Source organism: Anolis sagrei, chromosome 2, assembly GCF_037176765.1.
Source record: "Anolis sagrei isolate rAnoSag1 chromosome 2, rAnoSag1.mat, whole genome shotgun sequence".
NCBI classification, from domain to species: Eukaryota; Metazoa; Chordata; class Lepidosauria; order Squamata; family Dactyloidae; genus Anolis; species Anolis sagrei.
In genome coordinates this window covers 178,357,169-178,375,071 of record NC_090022.1, presented here as the reverse complement: position 1 = coordinate 178,375,071, position 17,903 = coordinate 178,357,169, and the positions used below count along the sequence as shown (strand labels likewise).

Here is a 17,903-nt window from a genome sequence, read left to right as displayed (position 1 = left end):
CACATCAGCACTGTTTTTTTAATTTTAATCTATCACATTTGGCCCGGCCTTTGGTTTTAAATGTTTATATGTTACTGTTGATTGCTTATTGTCTGTATTGTTTATGTGATTATGATTTATATTGCATTGATTGTTTATTGATGTTTTCTTTTATTGATGTTCTGTTTACTGATGTGCTGTGGGCTTGGCCTCATGTAAGCCGCACCGAGTCCCTTGGGGAGATGGTAGCGGGGTACAAATAAAGTATTATTATTATTATTATTATTATTATTAGAGGGTTGTTGAATCCCACCTTGCGAGATGGGTCCCCTGACGACTCGGCAGCTCGCTGTGAAGCCTCTGCTCAGTACTTTGCGGACAAAGTCGCTTTGATCCATTTGGGCTTTGACACCACATTAACGGCAGTCTCTGAGGATGTAACACAAGCATCTGCTTGTCCAGTTTTGTTGGATTCCTTTCCATCTGTTCAACTCGACGAGGTCATCAGGGTTCTTGGGGAGGCGAGGCCCACCACATGCATCCTAGACCCCTGCTCTTCCTGGCTGGTAAAAGAAGCCAGAGGGGGTTTGGCAGAGCAGGTAAAGGTGGTGGTTAATGCCTCCCTTCGGGAAGGCAATATTCCAGCCAGCTTAAAACAAGCTGTTATTAAACCGCTGTTGAAAAAAACCATCACTGGACCCCACTCAATTCATCAACTTTCGGCCAGTTTCCAATCTCCCCTATTTGGGCAAAGTCCTGGAACGTGTGGTGGCCTCGCAACTCCAGGAGTTCCTGGTAGACATGGACTATCTAGATCCAGCGCAGTCTGGCTTTAGGCCGGGACATGGTCGCCTTAGTGGATGATCTTCGCCAGGAACTGGACAGGGGGAGTGTGTCCCTGTTGGTTCTACTGGACCTCTCTTCGGCCTTCGATACCATCGACCACGGTATCCCTCTGGGACGCCTCGCAGGAATGGGTCTTGGGGGTACTGCCTTGCAGTGGCTCCGGTCCTTTCTCGAGGGTCGCTCCCAGAAGGTGTCACTAGGGGACTCCTGCTCGACTCCTCGGCCATTGCACTGTGGAGTCCCGCAGGGCTCAATATTGTCCCCTATGTTGTTTAACATATACATGAAGCCGTTGGGAGAGATCATCCGAAGTTTCGGGGTACGGTGTCATCTGTATGCAGATGATGTCCAACTCTGTCACTCCTTTCCACCTTCTACTAAGGAGGCTGTCCAAGTCCTGAACCGGTGCTTGGCCGCTGTAACGGACTGGATGAGGGACAACAGATTGAAACTTAATCCAGACAAGACAGAGGTACTCCTGGTCAGTCGAAAGGCCGAACAAGGTATAGGGTTACAGTCTGTGCTGGATGGGGTCACACTCCCCCTGAAGGCACAGGTTCGCAGTTTGGGAGTTCTTCTAGATGCATCGCTGAGCCTGGAGCCCCAGATTTCGCCGGTGGTCAGGGGAGCTTTTGCACAATTAAAACTTGTGCGTCAGCTGCGCCCGTACCTTGGGAAGTCTGACTTGGCCACGGTGGTCCACGCTTTGTTTACATCCCGTTTAGACTACTGCAACGCTCACTACGTGGGGTTGCCTCTGAAGACTGCCCGGAAGCTGCAGCTAGTCCAACGCTCGGCAGCCAGACTACTAACGGGTGCTGGGTACAGGGAGCAATCAACCCCTCTGTTACGCCAGCTCCACTGGCTGCCGAATAGCTTCCGAGCACAATTCAAAGTGCTGGTTTTGACCTACAAAGCCCTAAACGACTCCGGCCCTATTTACCTCTCCGAACATATTCTCCCTTACGAACCATCAAGATTATTAAGATCGTCTGGAGAGGCCCTGCTTTCAGTCCCACCGGCCTCGCAAGCGTGTCTGGTGGGGACGAGGGACAGGGCCTTCTCGGTGGTGGCCCCTCGACTCTGGAACTCTCTCCCACTGGAGATCAGAACCACCCCGTCTATCCTGACATTTAGGAAACAGGTGAAGACTTGGTTATGGAGACAGGCATTTGACGAGTGAGCCAACACCCTGAGATATGGATGGAGGATGATGAGCAACGATTTTAGTGTGACGACTGACCATTATAGTTATTGATTGTAATTGCTGTTTTAATGTTTTACTGTAATATGTATTATTATGTTTTATTGACTGTATGTGATATTATGGTTGGAAATATCAAGAGAGGTGAGAAGGCCGGTATGCAAAACTTTTAAATAAATAAATAAATAAATAAATATTATGGTCTTCATTTACTCTGACTCAGGTCCCATCTACACTGCCCCATAATGCAGTTTGAATCTGCATTATGTGATTAGTTTGGACCCATATAATAGACTGCATTATATAGGTTTACATTGATCATACAACACAAATCCAAACTGCATCACATGGCGTTGCAGAAAGGGGCACCAACAGCTGCTCCAACACGCGTTTACAAAATATGTGGCTGGACGCCCCTCTTCAAGGCAAATGGTCTCATCCAACCCCCTCCTCCTCCTTTCACATACTGACCGCTTTCTGTCTGTCTCTTCAATGGTCTCGCCCACTTTTCAAAGCCACGCCCCTTTCGAGCGGAATGGTCTCGCCCAGCTTCCACCCGGTTGTTCCAGTGACAGCATCAGGCGGCGCCCTGGGCGGAACCAAGTCCCCGCGCGAGAGAGGGGGGAGCGAGGTCTCCAGGTAAGGAGGTGACACGCCCCCCCCACCCCAAGGCGAGCTGGGGAAGGGGCGCGGGGAGGAGGTGGCCTGCTTTTCGGTTGCCCTAAACTGCCGCCTCCCTCCTGCTTTCCTTTGGCAGATCTCCCAGCTGGTGAGTGGATCAGGTCCTGCTGCAGGCAAGCAAAGCCCCTGGGTTGGGCATTGCCTTTGAACTTGAGCTCTCAAGCTCTCTCTCTTTGTATACATTGGTTGCAGCAGTACATTTAGTGGGAGGGGGCACATGTCTTCCTTCCTTCCTTCCTTCCTTCCTTCCTTCCTTTCTCTTTATGCATGTGCCTTCAAGTCACTTCTGTATTCATAGCAGGTATTTTTTTGCTACATCCTCCCTGGTCTGGGTTGGTGGTCTCCCATCCAAGTACCAGCCAAGGCTGGCCCTGCTTAGCTTCCAAGATCAGGCAGGATCTGGGACCTTTTGGGTATTTTAGGGTGTGTATAATGTGTGTGTTCAACTTGCTTGTCCATTTGTGGCAACTCCTTGACTTTTCCCAACATTTATCCTCAAAGGCGGATTCTCCAGCTCCTTTCTCTGGTCTATGTTGATGATCTCCAGCCCAAGTATGGCTTGACTTCCAAGATCAGATAAGATTGGGTGTAAATGTATTGTCGAAGGCTTTCATGGCCAAAATCACTGGGTTGTTGTAGGTTTTTCGCGCTGTATGGCCATGTAATAATAATAATATTAATAATAATAACTTTATTTATACCCCACCACCATCTCCCCAAGGGACTCGGAGCGGCTTATATGAGGCCAAGCCCAACAACACATCAATAAAAACAAGAAAGCAATAAACAAAAACAATACAATACAATACGGTTAATATAGAATCATAGAATCAAAGAGTTGGAAGAGACCTCATGGGCCATCCAGTCCAACCCCCTGCCAAGAAGCAGGAATATTGCATTCAAATCACCCCTGGCAGATGGCCATCCAGCCTCTGTTTAAAAGCTTCCAAAGAAGGAGCCTCCACCACACTCCGGGGCAGAGAGTTCCACTGCTGAACGGCTCTCACAGTCAGGAAGTTCTTCCTCATGTTCAGATGGAATCTCCTCTCTTGTAGTTTAAAGCCATTGTTTTGTGTCCTAGTCTCCAAGGAAGCAGAAAGCAAGCTTTCTCCCTCCTCCCTGTGGCTTCCTCTCACATATTTATACATGGCTATCATATCTCCTCTCAGCCTTCTCTTCTTCAGGCTAAACATGCCCAGCTCCTTAAGCCGCTCCTCATAGGGCTTGTTCTCCAGACCCTTGATCATTTTTGTTGCCCTCCTCTGGACACATTCCAACTGGACACATTATATAAATCACATATAAACAATAAAAAATAACACACAAGGATTTAAAAACCTATGTAATAGTTTAAAATTTAAAAAATAAACACTGGGCATGAACAAGGTAGGATATATCTGGTATAAGGGTTTTAAAAGAAATGAGGGGAATGCAGTCCAACCCAATCTAATAGTAAAGTGCATTCTGAGGACATATTGCTGGGAATTTTTCCTTATTCTAGAAGCATTCTCTCCTGACATTTCGCCTGCATCTATGGCAGGCATCCTCATAGGTTGCGAGGTCTGCTGGAAACTATGACATTTGGATTTATGTATCTGTGGAATGGATTGTTGCAGATTTTTTCAGGCTATATGGCCATGTTCTAGAGGCATTCTCTCCTGACGTTTCGCCTGCATCTATGGCAAGCAACCTCTGAGGATGCTTGCCATAGATGCAGGCGAAACTTCAGGAGAGAATGCCTCTAGAACATGGCCATATAGCCCGAAGAAACCTATAACAACCCAGTGATTCCGGCCATGAAAGCCTTTGACAATACAAATTGAGCATGCTTATCTGGAAATCTGGAATCCTCCAAAATTAGTGAAACCTTTGCATCTATGGCAGGCATCCTCATAGGTTGTGAGGTGTGTTGGAAACTACGAAATTTGGATTTATATATCTGTGGAATGTCCAGGGTGGGAGATTGGGTGCCTATTTATTTACCCCATCTACACTGCAATATAAAATCCAGATTATCTGATTTGAACTGGATTATATGGCAGTGTAGACTAATATAATCCAGTTCAGTGCTGATAATCTGGATAATATGGCAGTGTAGATCCGGCCTAAGTGTGTGTTTTCAACTTGATTTCCCCAGTGTTATCTCAGCAAGGCACACTCAGGTGATTATGCTGTTTCTTTCCTCATAGGCCCCTTCCGCACAGCCATATAACCCAGATTTTCAAGACAGATAATCCACAATATCTTCTTTGAACTGGATTATCTGAGTCTACATTGCCTCATAATCCAGTTTAATGTTAATTTTACACAGTTGTGTGGAAAGGGCCTAAAATAGCACCTATATAGGCAAATCCAGGGCATCAGATTCTGTCTGATCTTGGAGGCTAAGCAGGGTCAGCCCTGGTTAGTACTTGGATGGGGAGCACCAATGAATTCCATGTGTTGTAGATCTTATTTCAGAGGAAACCACTGGCAAAACCACCCCTGATGGTTCCCTGTCTTAAAAAAAACTTAAATGTATAGGTATTGTTGAAGGCTTTCATGGCCGGAATCACTGGGTTGTTGTAAGTTTTTTCGGGCTAAATGGCCATGGTCTAGAGGCATTCTCTCCTGACGTTTCGCCTGCATCTATGGCAAGCATCCTCAGAGGTTGTCATAAGTCAACAGGCGACTTGATGGCACATATACAAACACATAACCACATACTGCCATCTCACCTGGGGCCCTGGATGGCATTGTGTGCTTTGTCAAAACGAATGATTTCCTTCCGCCACCCTTTTTCTTGCCCCCTCTGCCAATGCAATGGATTCAGTGCCTGACTCTGATGAATGTGTGAATGGTGGCACAGGAAAGCCAAAAACGGTCATTCCAAAGGTTCAGATTCCAATAGGGCCGTCTTGCGCTTGTCTGCTTGGAAATAAATCTCCAAATCTGGTCAATGTGTGCTTAATCTCTGGTAACTATGCACCAGATTGCAGCCTGGATTCCTTCTGCTCAAATTGAGAGCTTGAGATGAATCAGGGTTTGGAGAAGGAGGAGTGGGAATCTACTGCACACAATGGAGACAATGCAAGAGGGAAAGAAAGGGGCTTGGCTTTAAGAGGTGGGGTCGATAGGAACAGGGTTTTTAGTTCTGAATTGGTTTTTATGGATTTCAACTGAATTTTTGTAATACCAATGATATTTAATTCTGGTTTATTGTTTATATATTTGTAGATTTTGTATTGTATTGAAAGGCTTTTAATGTAAGCTGCTTTGAGTCTCCTTGTGGAGAGAAAAAGCTGGGTATCAATAAACTAAATAATAATAATAGTAATAATAATAATAATAATAATAATAATGGAGCCATTCAGACTGGCAGTGGCAGAAAGATCATAGTGTAAACACAGGTATCATCAAATGTTCATAAGAGGACATTTCTGCACCTGTCACTCAAAGTGCATTTGGGCATCTCTGTTGTATGTTGGTGTGCAAGAAACATAGCTCTAAGTGCACTCATTTGGAGACTTGTAAGGCGAGTGGATTTATTTATTTATTTATTTATATACCGCTTTTCTCACCCCGAGGGGGACTCATAAGTAATGGCAAAATTCAATGCCAGTACAAGCAATTACAATTATATACTACAAAATTAGACATAAATCAAGTTAAAAACAGTACATCAATGAGCAATAAAACAATAATTAAAACAATAAAGCAGTCTCGTCTTTCGAATCGCTGTTCCAGTCATTGTCTTTCTGAAATGCTGCATACATTTACTTCTACTGCCCAGAGGTCTGGTTCCAAAACTATGATTTTAATTTTTTCTAAAAGCCAGGGGGGAGGGAGCAGATCTTACCTCATTTGGGAGTGTGTTCCATAGGTGGGGGGCCACAGCCGAGAAGGCCCTGTCTCTCATCCCCGCCAGACGCATCTGTGCTGTTGATGGGAGCGAGAGCAGGGCCTCCCTGTATGATGTAGATTATGAGGTGGGATGTAGGTATGGATGTGTTTGGACAAGTAAGCTGGGCCAGAACCGTATAGAGCTTTATAGGTCAAAACCAGCACTTTGAATTGGGCTCGGAGATGGACCAGCAGCCAGTGGAACTGGCATAGCAGGGGGGTGGTATGCTCCCTGTATGCCGCCCCAGTTAGTAATCTGGCTGCCGCCCGTTGAACTAGCTGAAGTTTCCAAACCGTATTCAAAGGCAGCCCCACGTAGATTTTAGATCCCATTACAATCCTGTAGCCTGTTTTGGTGTCTGTTGTGAATGCAGTCATCCCTCATGGTTTTGACTTTTGTGGGCTTGTTTGCAGCTCAACAACATACATTCTTGGTGTCCTGCTTGTTAAGTCTGTTCCTTAGTTTTTTGGGGTGCTAATTTGGAAAATTGCATTGGATAGACTGCATCAGCTCTAGTTTCTTAGATATGGTTATCATGTGGGTTTTTTTTTTCTTATGGGTGAGCAAATGGTGACTGGTAATGACATAGGTTTTGCATTCAAGAAACTAGAACCGATAAGGGGAAAGCTGGTGCCTTTTTTGGAATCAGCTGGTCAAATATATCCAGAAAAAGGGTTAACATTTGAGGCACCGAAACAGGTATTGAACAGTGTTATTTATAGATTTGTTCTTTCAAGGAATCTATAGATCTTTGAGTGTGACTCTGTGACCAACTTCCTCCATTCATGTTGGAGGATCTAGACATTCCTCAAGAGGTATTCTCTCAAGTAAAAATAAAAGCAATTTCTTTATTTGCAGTTTTTCACTTTCACGGGGGCCTGCACCTTATCCACAGATAATATGGAGGGTTGACTGTAGAGTTTTACTATCAGGAGGACATTTTTTCCTGCTGAAAAAGCCTTCCCTTGATCCCCTGGACCTTAATACTTACAGACCAGTGTCTAACCTCTTTTTTGGGCAAGGTGATTGAGAAGGCAGTTGTCCTCCAACTCCAGGTGGTGTTGGATGACACACACTTTCTTAACCAATTTCAAACTGACTTCAGAGCAGGATATGGAGTTGAGACTGCTATGGTCGCCTTAGTAGATGTTCTCTGTTCCAATAACGATATGGGGAGCATGTCCCTTTTGGTATTTCTGGACCTCTTAGTAGCCTTCGATACCATTGACCATGGTCTCCTTCTGGAACGGCTAGAGGGGCTGGGAATCGGAGGCATTATGCTGCTGTGGTTCTGGTTGTGCATCTCAGGCAGGTTCCAGATGGTGGCACTTGGGGATAGCTGCTCCTCAAAAAAGGAGATGTTATGTGGTACCCCACAAGGTGCCATTATATTTATTTATGTATTTTATTTTATATACAGTATTTGTGTACAGCTTTTCTCACCCTGAGGGGGACTCAAAGCTCCAATTCTCTTTAATATTTACATGAAAATGTTGACAGAGATCATCTGTAGGCATGGGGTGGGGTGTGACTTAGTATGTTGAAGGCACCCAAATATATTTCTCCATGCCTAAACAGCTTTAACTAAGGATAGTGTGGCTCCTCTGAATGAATGTCTGTAGGAAGCAATAGTCTGGATGAGGAAAACCCAATTGAAACTGAATCCAAACAAGACAAAGCTGCTTTCCATCAAGGGTCCTAATCTGGGGGTGGAGGTGTGTCAACCAGTTCTGGATGGGCTTACACTCCCCATGAAAGACTATTTGCAGCTTGGGAGTACTCCTGGATCTGTCTCTCCAAATGTCAGCCCAGGTAGATATGAGGGTCAGGTTGCTTACTATCCACTTTGGCTGATATGCCAGCTGCATCCCTTCCTAGATTTGGAAGACCTTAAGATAATAGTGCACATGCTGGTAACCTCAAAGTTGAACTTCTGCAGTGCACTTTGTATTGGACTATCGGAAACCCCAGTTGGTTCAAAATACAGCATCTAGAATGGTTACAGGAACATCTAGAAGTTAGCATATTACATACATACTAAAGTCATTCCACTGGCTGCCAGTTAGTTTCTGGGCAAAGTACAAGGTGTATTGACCTTTAAAGCCCTACATGGTTTGGGTCCAGGTTACCTAAAGGAGCACATTCTCCCATACAATTAGCCCCAAAAACCAAGACCCTCTTGGGGGCGGCTACTCCAACCAGCCAGAACTCAACTGGCAACCATCACTCAGAGGGGCTTTTCATCAGCCGCCCCACAACTGTGGAACGACCTGCCAGAAGAGCTCTGACAGCTAAATCAGCTGTGGAAATTTTAAAAATATCTAAAGACCCATCTTTTCCAGCAGGACTACCCAGCCAGTTTTTAAGCATGAGTTTTAAACTCATGTCCTTTGTTTAATCTCTGCTTTGTGTATTTTAATGTGTATTTTATAGAAATGCGTTTTAATATGTATCTTTTAATATGTATTTTATAGAAATACTTTTTAACATGTATCTTTTCTAGAAATACATTTTAAAGTGTGTATTTGTGGTATTTTTACAATGTTTATGTGTTAGTTATTTTGTAACCCACCTCGAGCCATGAGGAGAGGTGAGTAAGAAATAAAATTATTATTATTATTATTATTATTATTATTATTATTATTATTACTAAAGGGTTTTTAATTGAGTCAATTCTCCTTAAAAATGCAAAGAGACTTAGGAAAATTTTCTTGTTTAGAATGTGTGGCATGATCTGGCTTTAATTTCCAGCTGTTTGCATAAGCTTTTGGCTTTAGGGATCTGTGTGCATATGTGTGCATGTGCTAGATTCTTGTCAAGAGCTCAATAGGGGTTAATTTGTCAGAGTAAATGTTTTGACATAATAATGAATCTTGGATTTAATATAGAGGTGGAGAGTGGAATATTTTCTGCAGATAGTATATTTTTCCAAAGTGGACTTACATACAGTATATTAAGTTCTCGCTATTCTTGAAAAGAGGCAAACCAGAGGAATAGAATCACAAAAGAATGTGTGCCAAGCTAGTTTCACAAAAATTCTTGTTCCTCAATGTGTCACTAGTATACGGCTCCGGCCCAGCATACCTGTCCGAATGTATCTCCTTCTATGTCCCACCTCGGAGTTTAAGATCTTCAGGGGAGGCCCTTCTCTCGGCCTCGCCTCTATCACAAGTGAGGCTGGTGGGGACGAGGGACAGGACCTTCTCGGTGGTAGCCCCTCGCCTGTGGAATTCACTCATCAGGGAAATTAGGTCATCAACACCCCTCCTTTCCTTCAGAAGGAAGATGAAAACATGGATATGGGACCAGGCCTTTGGGTAATCTGGCAGACTGACAAGGTAATGACGACCAGAAATTGGAATAGACTATGGTAATGCTGAATGGACTTATGGATATCAGACCTCGGTGAACGTTGGCCACTAGATTGGCTTTTAATTTTTATTGTTTTAATTGATTGTTTTTAACTATTGTGGTTATTGCTGTTATGTAATTTATTTGTTGAATTGTTGGCATCGAATTGTGCCAGTTGTAAGCTGTGCTGAGTCCCCCCTTGGGGGTTGAGAAGGGCGGGGTAGAAGTGCCCGAAATAAATAAAAAAATAGTATAAACAATCAAGGCAAAATGTGATAAGTTGTCTGGGTTCATAGATTTATAGCTAGTGAAATAAGATGTTCAACTAGTTATACTGAATCTTTTTCCCCCAAAGTTGAAATGGAACAGTATTACAGAGTGAAAGAATATACTAGTCTCTTGTATTATTACAAATATTCCAATTAAATAATTTCTACATAAATTGTGTATATCTGAAGATCATATTTAAAGCAAAATATGCTCAATCAAACAATGTTACTTTGGGCCCTTCCACACAGCCATATAACCCAGAATGTCAAGGCAGAAAATCCCATAATATCTGCTTTGAACTGGATTATCTGAGTCCACACTGTCATATATCTCAGTTCAAAGCAGATAATGTGGCTTTTATTCAGCTGCATGGAAGAGGCCATAATTTCCAGTTCAGATTTTTCTAAAAACCCACCTTTCTGCTTTGTCTTCATATCATACATCCACTCTTCTCTCTAATTGACAGCTGGCAATGACAGCCCTTTGCCTCTTTTCCCTTTTCACTCTCCCTTCCTCCCCCTTCCTGTGTTTAGTGAGCCCTATTACACTATTACCTTACAGACATTGTCTAGCCTGACAGTCATGAGCCCCAGATAATAGGAATTGACGGGCTAATTCTAGGGCAGAGGGAGACTTCTTCTCTTGGGGGCACATTTCCCATAATAATCCTAAAATTGAAGGGGCAGCTAGGGTTGTTTCTTGAGGTCGCTCAGAGGATTCTCAATGGGATATAGGTTCTTATTCCACATGAGTGATGCCTTTTATATTTTTAAATCTATTTGTCAGTTACGTTTATATCCTGTCTTTGTTTCGGTGAGCTCATGGGGGGACCAAAGGTTTTGTCTCTCACCCGCTTTATCCCTGCAGCAGGTATTTCAGGTGGATCAAAAGAGAGATTGTCCCCAGGTGAGAGCCAGTGTGGTGTAGTATTTTGAATGTTGGGCTAGAAAGGAGTCTGGGGAATCAGGGTTTGTGCCCCTGATCAGCCATGGAAAACCCCTTTGGGCAAATCACACACTTCTATATAATCCACATCATCTTTGAATTGGATTATCTGAGTCTACACTGCCATATAATCCTGTTCAAAGCAGATACTCTGGATTTTACATGGCAATGTAGAAGGGGCCTGAGATTATTATTTTTTTGTCGTGTCAGGAGTGACTCCTGGTGTGAGAGAATTGGCCCTCTGCAAGGACGTTGCCCAGAGGACGCCTGGATGATTTGATGTTTTTATCATCCTTGTGAGAAGCTTCTCTCATGTCCCCGCATGAGGAGCTGGAGCTGATAGAGGGAGCTCATCCACTTCTCCCCGGATTCGAACATGCGACCTGTCGGTCTTCAGTCCTGCCGGCACAGGGGTTTAACCCACTGCGCCACCGGGGGCAATGACAATTTCCTTCTGTCAAGAAAGTCCTCGAATAGCTTTGCACTAGGGTTGCTGTAAACTGGAAACAACTGAAACCTTGGAGCCCCCGGTGCCACAGTGGGTTAAACCCCTTTGCTGGCAGGACTGAAGACGGACAGGTCACAGGTTCAAATCCGGGGAGAGGCCAGATGAGCTCCCTCTATCAGCTCCAGCTCCTCATGTGGGGATATGAGAGAGTCCTCAAATAGCTTTGCACTAGGGTTGCTGTAAACTGGAAACAACTGAAACCTAGGCCCCCCCGGTGGCGCAGTGGGTTAAACCCCTTTGCCGGCAGGACTGAAGACGGACAGGTCACAGGTTCAAATCCGGGGAGAGGCCAGATGAGCTCCCTCTATCAGCTCCAGCTCCTCATGTGGGGATATGAGAGAGTCCTCAAATAGCTTTGCACTAGGGTTGCTGTAAACTGGAAACAACTGAAACCTAGGCCCCCCCGGTGGCGCAGTGGGTTAAACCCCTTTGCTGGCAGGACTGAATACCGACAAGTCGTGGGTTCGAATCCGGGGAGAGTGCGGATGAGCTCCCTCTATCAGCTCCAGCTCCTCATGCGAGGACATGAGAGAATCCTCGAATAGCTTTGCACTAGGGTTGCTGTAAACTGGAAAGAACTGAAACCTAGGACCCCCCGGTGGCGCAGTGGGTTAAACCCCTTTGCCGGCAGGACTGAAGATAGACAGGTCGTGGGTTCGAATCCGGGGAGAATGCGGATGAGCTCCTTCTATCAGCCCCAGCTCCTCATGTGGGGACATGAAAGAAGCCTCCCATAAGGATGATAAAACATCAAAACATCCAGGCGTCCCCTGGGCAACGTCCTTGCAGATAGCCAATTCTCTCATACCAGAAGCAACTTGCAGTTTCTCAAGTCACTCCTGACACAACAACAACAAAAAAAAAACCTGAAACCTACAGAATGAGCCTATAGCTGATTGAGGACTGGAATCTTAATCCCTCAGGTCTCTCATTATGCGTGGTTAGTGAGTTTGAGACTAATCTGATGTTTGAGTCTGTGGTGTTGACTGAGATCAAGTGTGTGTGCATCCAGAATCTCTAACAAGGCATGTTTGTGTTCTTGTCTTCCACAGGACTGGAGTTGGCGAGGGGCATCTGTTGCCCCTGTAATGGCTTCGGATTTGGGAAATGACCCTATATTGGACCCTCCATCCGTGCCTCGGGCACCCCTGGTAAAGTCACTTATTATGATGATGGGAGGCAGTGATTAGTGTAAATACACAAGTGTCCTTGTGTATTTACACTAATACACAAGGTATTAGTGTAAAAGTATCAATTCAATTAATCAGGAGAATGCACAATTAATTAATATAGTACACAAGCATAGGGAACAAATGAGTTGGGACTATTTACAATGGTGTAACAGACATAATATTCATGTTTTCCAAATAATTAGTCTGATCTTCCAAAGGTTGTAATTATTTGGAAAACATTAATATTATGTTTGTTACACCATTGTAGATAGTCCCATCGCATTTGTTCCCTATGCTTGTGTACTATACGAATTAATTGAGTATTCTCATGATTAATTGAATTGATACTTTTGTTGAAGTTTATAGTAACAGGACATTTGTGTATTTACATTGTACTTATAGATATCTGTGTAGTTAGAGGCAGTGATTAGTATTTTGTGTCCCACCGCCCTAAGTCCCTTCAGGGAGATAGGACGTTATATAAGTAAAGTATTATTATTATTATTATTATTATTATTATTGTGCTTTGATTGTGTGTTTCCTGAATGGCAAAGTTTTGGACTGGATGGTTCTCGTGGTCTCTTCCAACTAGGTTGGGTGGGAGAAGCTACTGTCATAAATACTTTGTACACATTGGATATATATCAAACTGACAGCGTCTCTCATCTTCCCTAGAAAAAAGCGAACCGAAAGGGAGGTTTGCCAGAGGCCAAGAGGAAAGGACGGGCCAAGCGGTTAAACAAAGATGCGGAGGAACTGCTTGCGAGCATGCAGCGGTTGGTAGGTTGAGCCCTGGGAAAGCACTCTTGAGTTCTTCCTTGATTCTAAAGGAGAGGAGAAAGTAAGGAGGATGCAAGGGTTAGAAAAGCTTCCAGAATCACCCATCCAACATGGCAGTGGTCATAATGCTCGAGGGATTCCGGGAACTGTCAAAAAAGTAATGTTTCCATTAGCAGTGTAAGTACTGTATATTCCGGCATATAAGATGACTGGGAGTACAAAACGATCCCCAACTTTTCCAGTTAAAATATAGAGTTTGGGGATATACTCGCCGTATAAGACTACCCCTCTTCCAACACACACCAAACAAAAATTTTAAAAGCATCAGATTTGATTTCAATATGATAATTTTCCTATTACTGTACCTCCTTCTCTGCCTCTCAGATCTCACACATGCGCATCTGCACCGCTTCACTGCACTCTTCAGGAGCGAAATCTGAGAGGCAGAGGAGGAGGTACGGTAATAGGATACAAGGGCGGGCCAGACAGGTAAAGAGTTGTGTTTTTCTGGGCCCAAAGCTACTCTATCTCTTTTTTCCATACCCCGGGCATCTCGGACGCCTGCTGCTTGCTCTGCACTTCCACCTTCCCGGTGAGGCACCCCTTCACTTCACCATTGGGACTGCATTAAGTCCACGAATCCTAATGAATGGATTTTCTCCTACCGTACTTGTACAGCGTCGCCCTTAATGCTTTTATACAGTCGCGGCATATGGCAGGGACACGGCCATTGCCATTTTTGAGCTCCCCCCACCATATGCAGCAACCACAGATTCTCCAATCCGGATTGGAAATTTCAGCAGCCGCTCTATAAGACAACTCCTGGCATATAAGACTACTCCTGCATATAAAACAACTCCCATGCATAAGGCTACTCCCGTGTATAAGACAACTCCCGTGTATAAGACCACTTCAGTGTATAAGACGACTCAACATGTATAAGATGATCCTTGACTTTTGAGAAGATTTTCTAGGGTTAAAAAGTAGTCTTATACACCAGAATATATGGTAAATATTTCAGTGGCAATGTCAGCAACACTAGATGTGGCACTCTTAAAAGTTTCCAACTTTTTGGGGAACTTTTTTTTCAAAAGAGGTGTTAGTTAATATGTGTTTAAAGAGGTAAGGTGGAAGCCATTATAGGAGTTATTTTGCTCATTGGTAATGAAAAGATATACATATGTACAGAAATACCTTTCTTTATTGTGCTCCACATCAAAATGTGCACCTGATCAGAATGACAGCCAGCCGTGCCCTTTGCCTTTCCATTTCCTCTCATTCTGGTTTCCTGTCTCACAAGTAAGTCAGCCGTCAGCCTTTGTGAATGATGGATGGTGCCATTTTGCTACATAAACAATGACCTTCAAAAAATGAATCGCTCTTCGACCCCATCTGTGCTGTGATGAAGTTTCATAATGCAGTTTAACTGCATTATATGGTAGTGTAGATGGGGCCCTACAGGTTTACTGTTAGTTTACTTGAGCTAAACCAACAGTAAACCTGTAGGGCCCCATCTACATTACCATATAATGCAGTTTAGAGCAGTGGTTCTCAACTTGTGGTTCCCCAGATGTTTTGGCCTACAACTCACAGAAATCCCAGCCAGTTGACCATCTGTTAGGATTTCTGGGATGAGAACCACTGGTATAGAGCATGCTTCTTAAACTCTGGGTCCTAACCCACAATGGCTCAGTGACCCCTTTGCTCAATGTTGGGGTTACAGAAAATTTGGCAATAGTAAAAGGTTTCTGAATGCCCCCCATTTACACAAATCTGTTAGCAATAACATAGGGTGTTTCCAGTGGATTCTGTAGAAAATGCTTCAGCTATCTATATAAATAAAAATGTAATGTTTGTTTGTGGGATTGACATAACTCAAAAACTACTGGACAAATTGACACCAAATTTGGGCACAATACACCTATCAGGCCAACGAGTGACCATCACTCATAAAAAAAACTGAAAAACACAGCAGAAGAGACTTAAAAAGCCAAAAAATAAGAATACATTACAACACATGCGCAAAACCATGTATACACATACACACACACATATATACGCACACACACAAAATGCATATACACAGACTGGGCCACAGCAACACATGGCAGGGGACGGCTAGTACATTATATAATTAGCATAGCACATTATTATTATTATTATTATTATTATTATTATTATTATTTATTACAATATTGTACTATACCACTATACTGCAGTATTATTACTAATCTTACTTGTAATATATAATATACAATTATTCTATTTTATTACTAGTATTGTATTATCTGTTGTATTTTATTACTAGTATTGTATTATCTATTGTATTATCTATGTAAATAAAAATGTTATGTTCTAGGTTCAGAAGGAAAGTCAGGGAGCACAGTAGATGTGCTTTCCTGGTCCTTAGTTTCTCCAATTTCCTTGTGTCTTGGAACAGTTTCTCCCCGTAGAGATGTTCAATGTATTGTCGAAGGCTTTCATGGCTGGAATCCTAGTGATTCCAGCCATGAAAGCCTTCGACAATACAATGTTATGTTCGTTTGTGAGATTAACATAACTCAAAAACCACTGGACGAATTGACACCAAATTTGGACACAATACACCTATCAGGCCAACGAGTGGCCGTCACTCATAATAACACTGAAAAACACAGCAGAAGAGACTTAAAAAGCCAAACATTAAAAACACTTTGCAACACATGCGCAAAACCATGTATATACACATATACACACACATATATATACACACACACACAAAACGCATATACACAGACTGGGCCACAGCAACACGTGGCAGGGGACAGCTAGTATATCATATAATTAGCATAGCATATTATTATATATTATATATTACAATATTGTACTATACTGCAGTATTATTACTAATCTTACTTGTAATATATAATATACAATTATTCTATTTTATTACTAGTATTGTATTACATTATAATATTAGGATCAATATTATATGCATCTATATAAATAAAAATGTTATGTTCGTTTGTGGGATTAACATAACTCAAAAACCACTGGACAAATTGACACCAAATTTGGACACAAGACACCTAACAACCCAACGAGTGGCCATCACTCATAATAAAACTGAAAAACACAACAGAAGAGACGTAAAAAGCCAAACATTAAAAACACATTACAAGTTATGTGCAAAACCACATATATAAAAACAAACACACGTATATACACATACCCAAATATATATACACACACTCAGAACACATATACACAGACTGGGCCACAGCAACGCGTGGCAGGCGACAGCTAGTACTTCATAAAAAGGGAAATCGGCTAGTTTAGTAAATGTTGTCTTAGCAAATGTTGGTTTATTATCAGTATATCTTTGATTTTTATACCTACTTTACTTGTGGTCATGTAAAATTTTCTTGGGCAGAAAGGGATTGCAAGTAGGAAAGGGTTTACGAAGCCCTTCTTTTTGAGAAGGAAAGCAAGATGTGACCACAATTGGATGAGATCTAAGAAATCACTTAGAAAAGGAAGATTAGTGCTAGAAGACATTATTTTCCTATTCACATCACTGTTTAATATTGTTTTTTCGTACCAGGCTCTCACCACAGAATGCGCAGTGCCAGTGGGGACGGGCCTGGTGTTCGATGAACGGATGACAAAGTTTTGCTGCCCATGGGATGAAAGGTATTTGGGGTGAAGGAAGCGTTTGTGATCCTTGAATCTAACAGTCGGGTTGTAACTTGGATTAGCTTTTAGGCAGTTCTTTCAGGATCTCTGGGGACTATAAATAACCTGGTCTTGTGATAACCATGAGAAAGTCACATAAATAACTATAGTTCCTATGATTCCCTTGGACTGCATGGTGATTGACACTGCTTTAAAGTGTATTGGGACAATGTGCTGGATTTTGAGCAGATGAGTCCCCTTGGAGAGATAGGGTAAAATACAAATAAAGTATCAATGTATTGTCGAAGGTTTTCATGGCCGGAATCATTGGGTTGTTGTAGGCTTTTTCGGGCTATATGGCCATGGTCTAGAGGCATTCTCTCCTGACGTTTCGCCTGCATCTATGGCAAGCATCCTCAGAGGTAGTGAGGTCTGTTGGAACTAGGAAAAGAGGTTTATATATCTGTGGAATGACCAGGGTGAGACAAAGGACTCTTTTCTGCTGGAATTAGGTGTGAATATTTCAACTGATCACCTTGATTAGCAAATAATGGCCTGACAGTGCCTAGAGCCAGAGGCGGGGGGCCACCACTGAGAAGGTCCTCTCTCTTGTCCCCACACTTGAGACGT

At 43.0% G+C, this 17,903-nt stretch overlaps 1 protein-coding gene across 3 annotated transcripts in view; it reads left to right on the top strand.

Annotated features, from left to right (window-relative positions):
* The first annotated feature begins 2,504 nt into the window (after positions 1-2,504).
* Positions 2,505-17,903, top strand: part of HDAC6 (histone deacetylase 6) — a 57,960-nt gene continuing 42,561 nt past the window's right edge. For 2 of the 3 annotated variants that reach the window (XR_009630672.2, XM_060763143.2), the window contains exons 1-4: positions 2,505-2,668; positions 12,720-12,818; positions 13,515-13,619; positions 17,203-17,291. Coding sequence is in view for 2 of the 3 variants with exons in the window: in XM_060763143.2 (XP_060619126.2) it covers positions 2,522-2,668; positions 12,720-12,818; positions 13,515-13,619; positions 17,203-17,291 (440 nt within the window). In the remaining variant the exon portion in view is untranslated. Of the gene's footprint in view, positions 2,669-2,705; positions 2,799-12,719; positions 12,819-13,514; positions 13,620-17,202; positions 17,292-17,903 lie in introns of those variants that run through there. The other variant, XM_060763144.2, reaches the window with a different exon arrangement.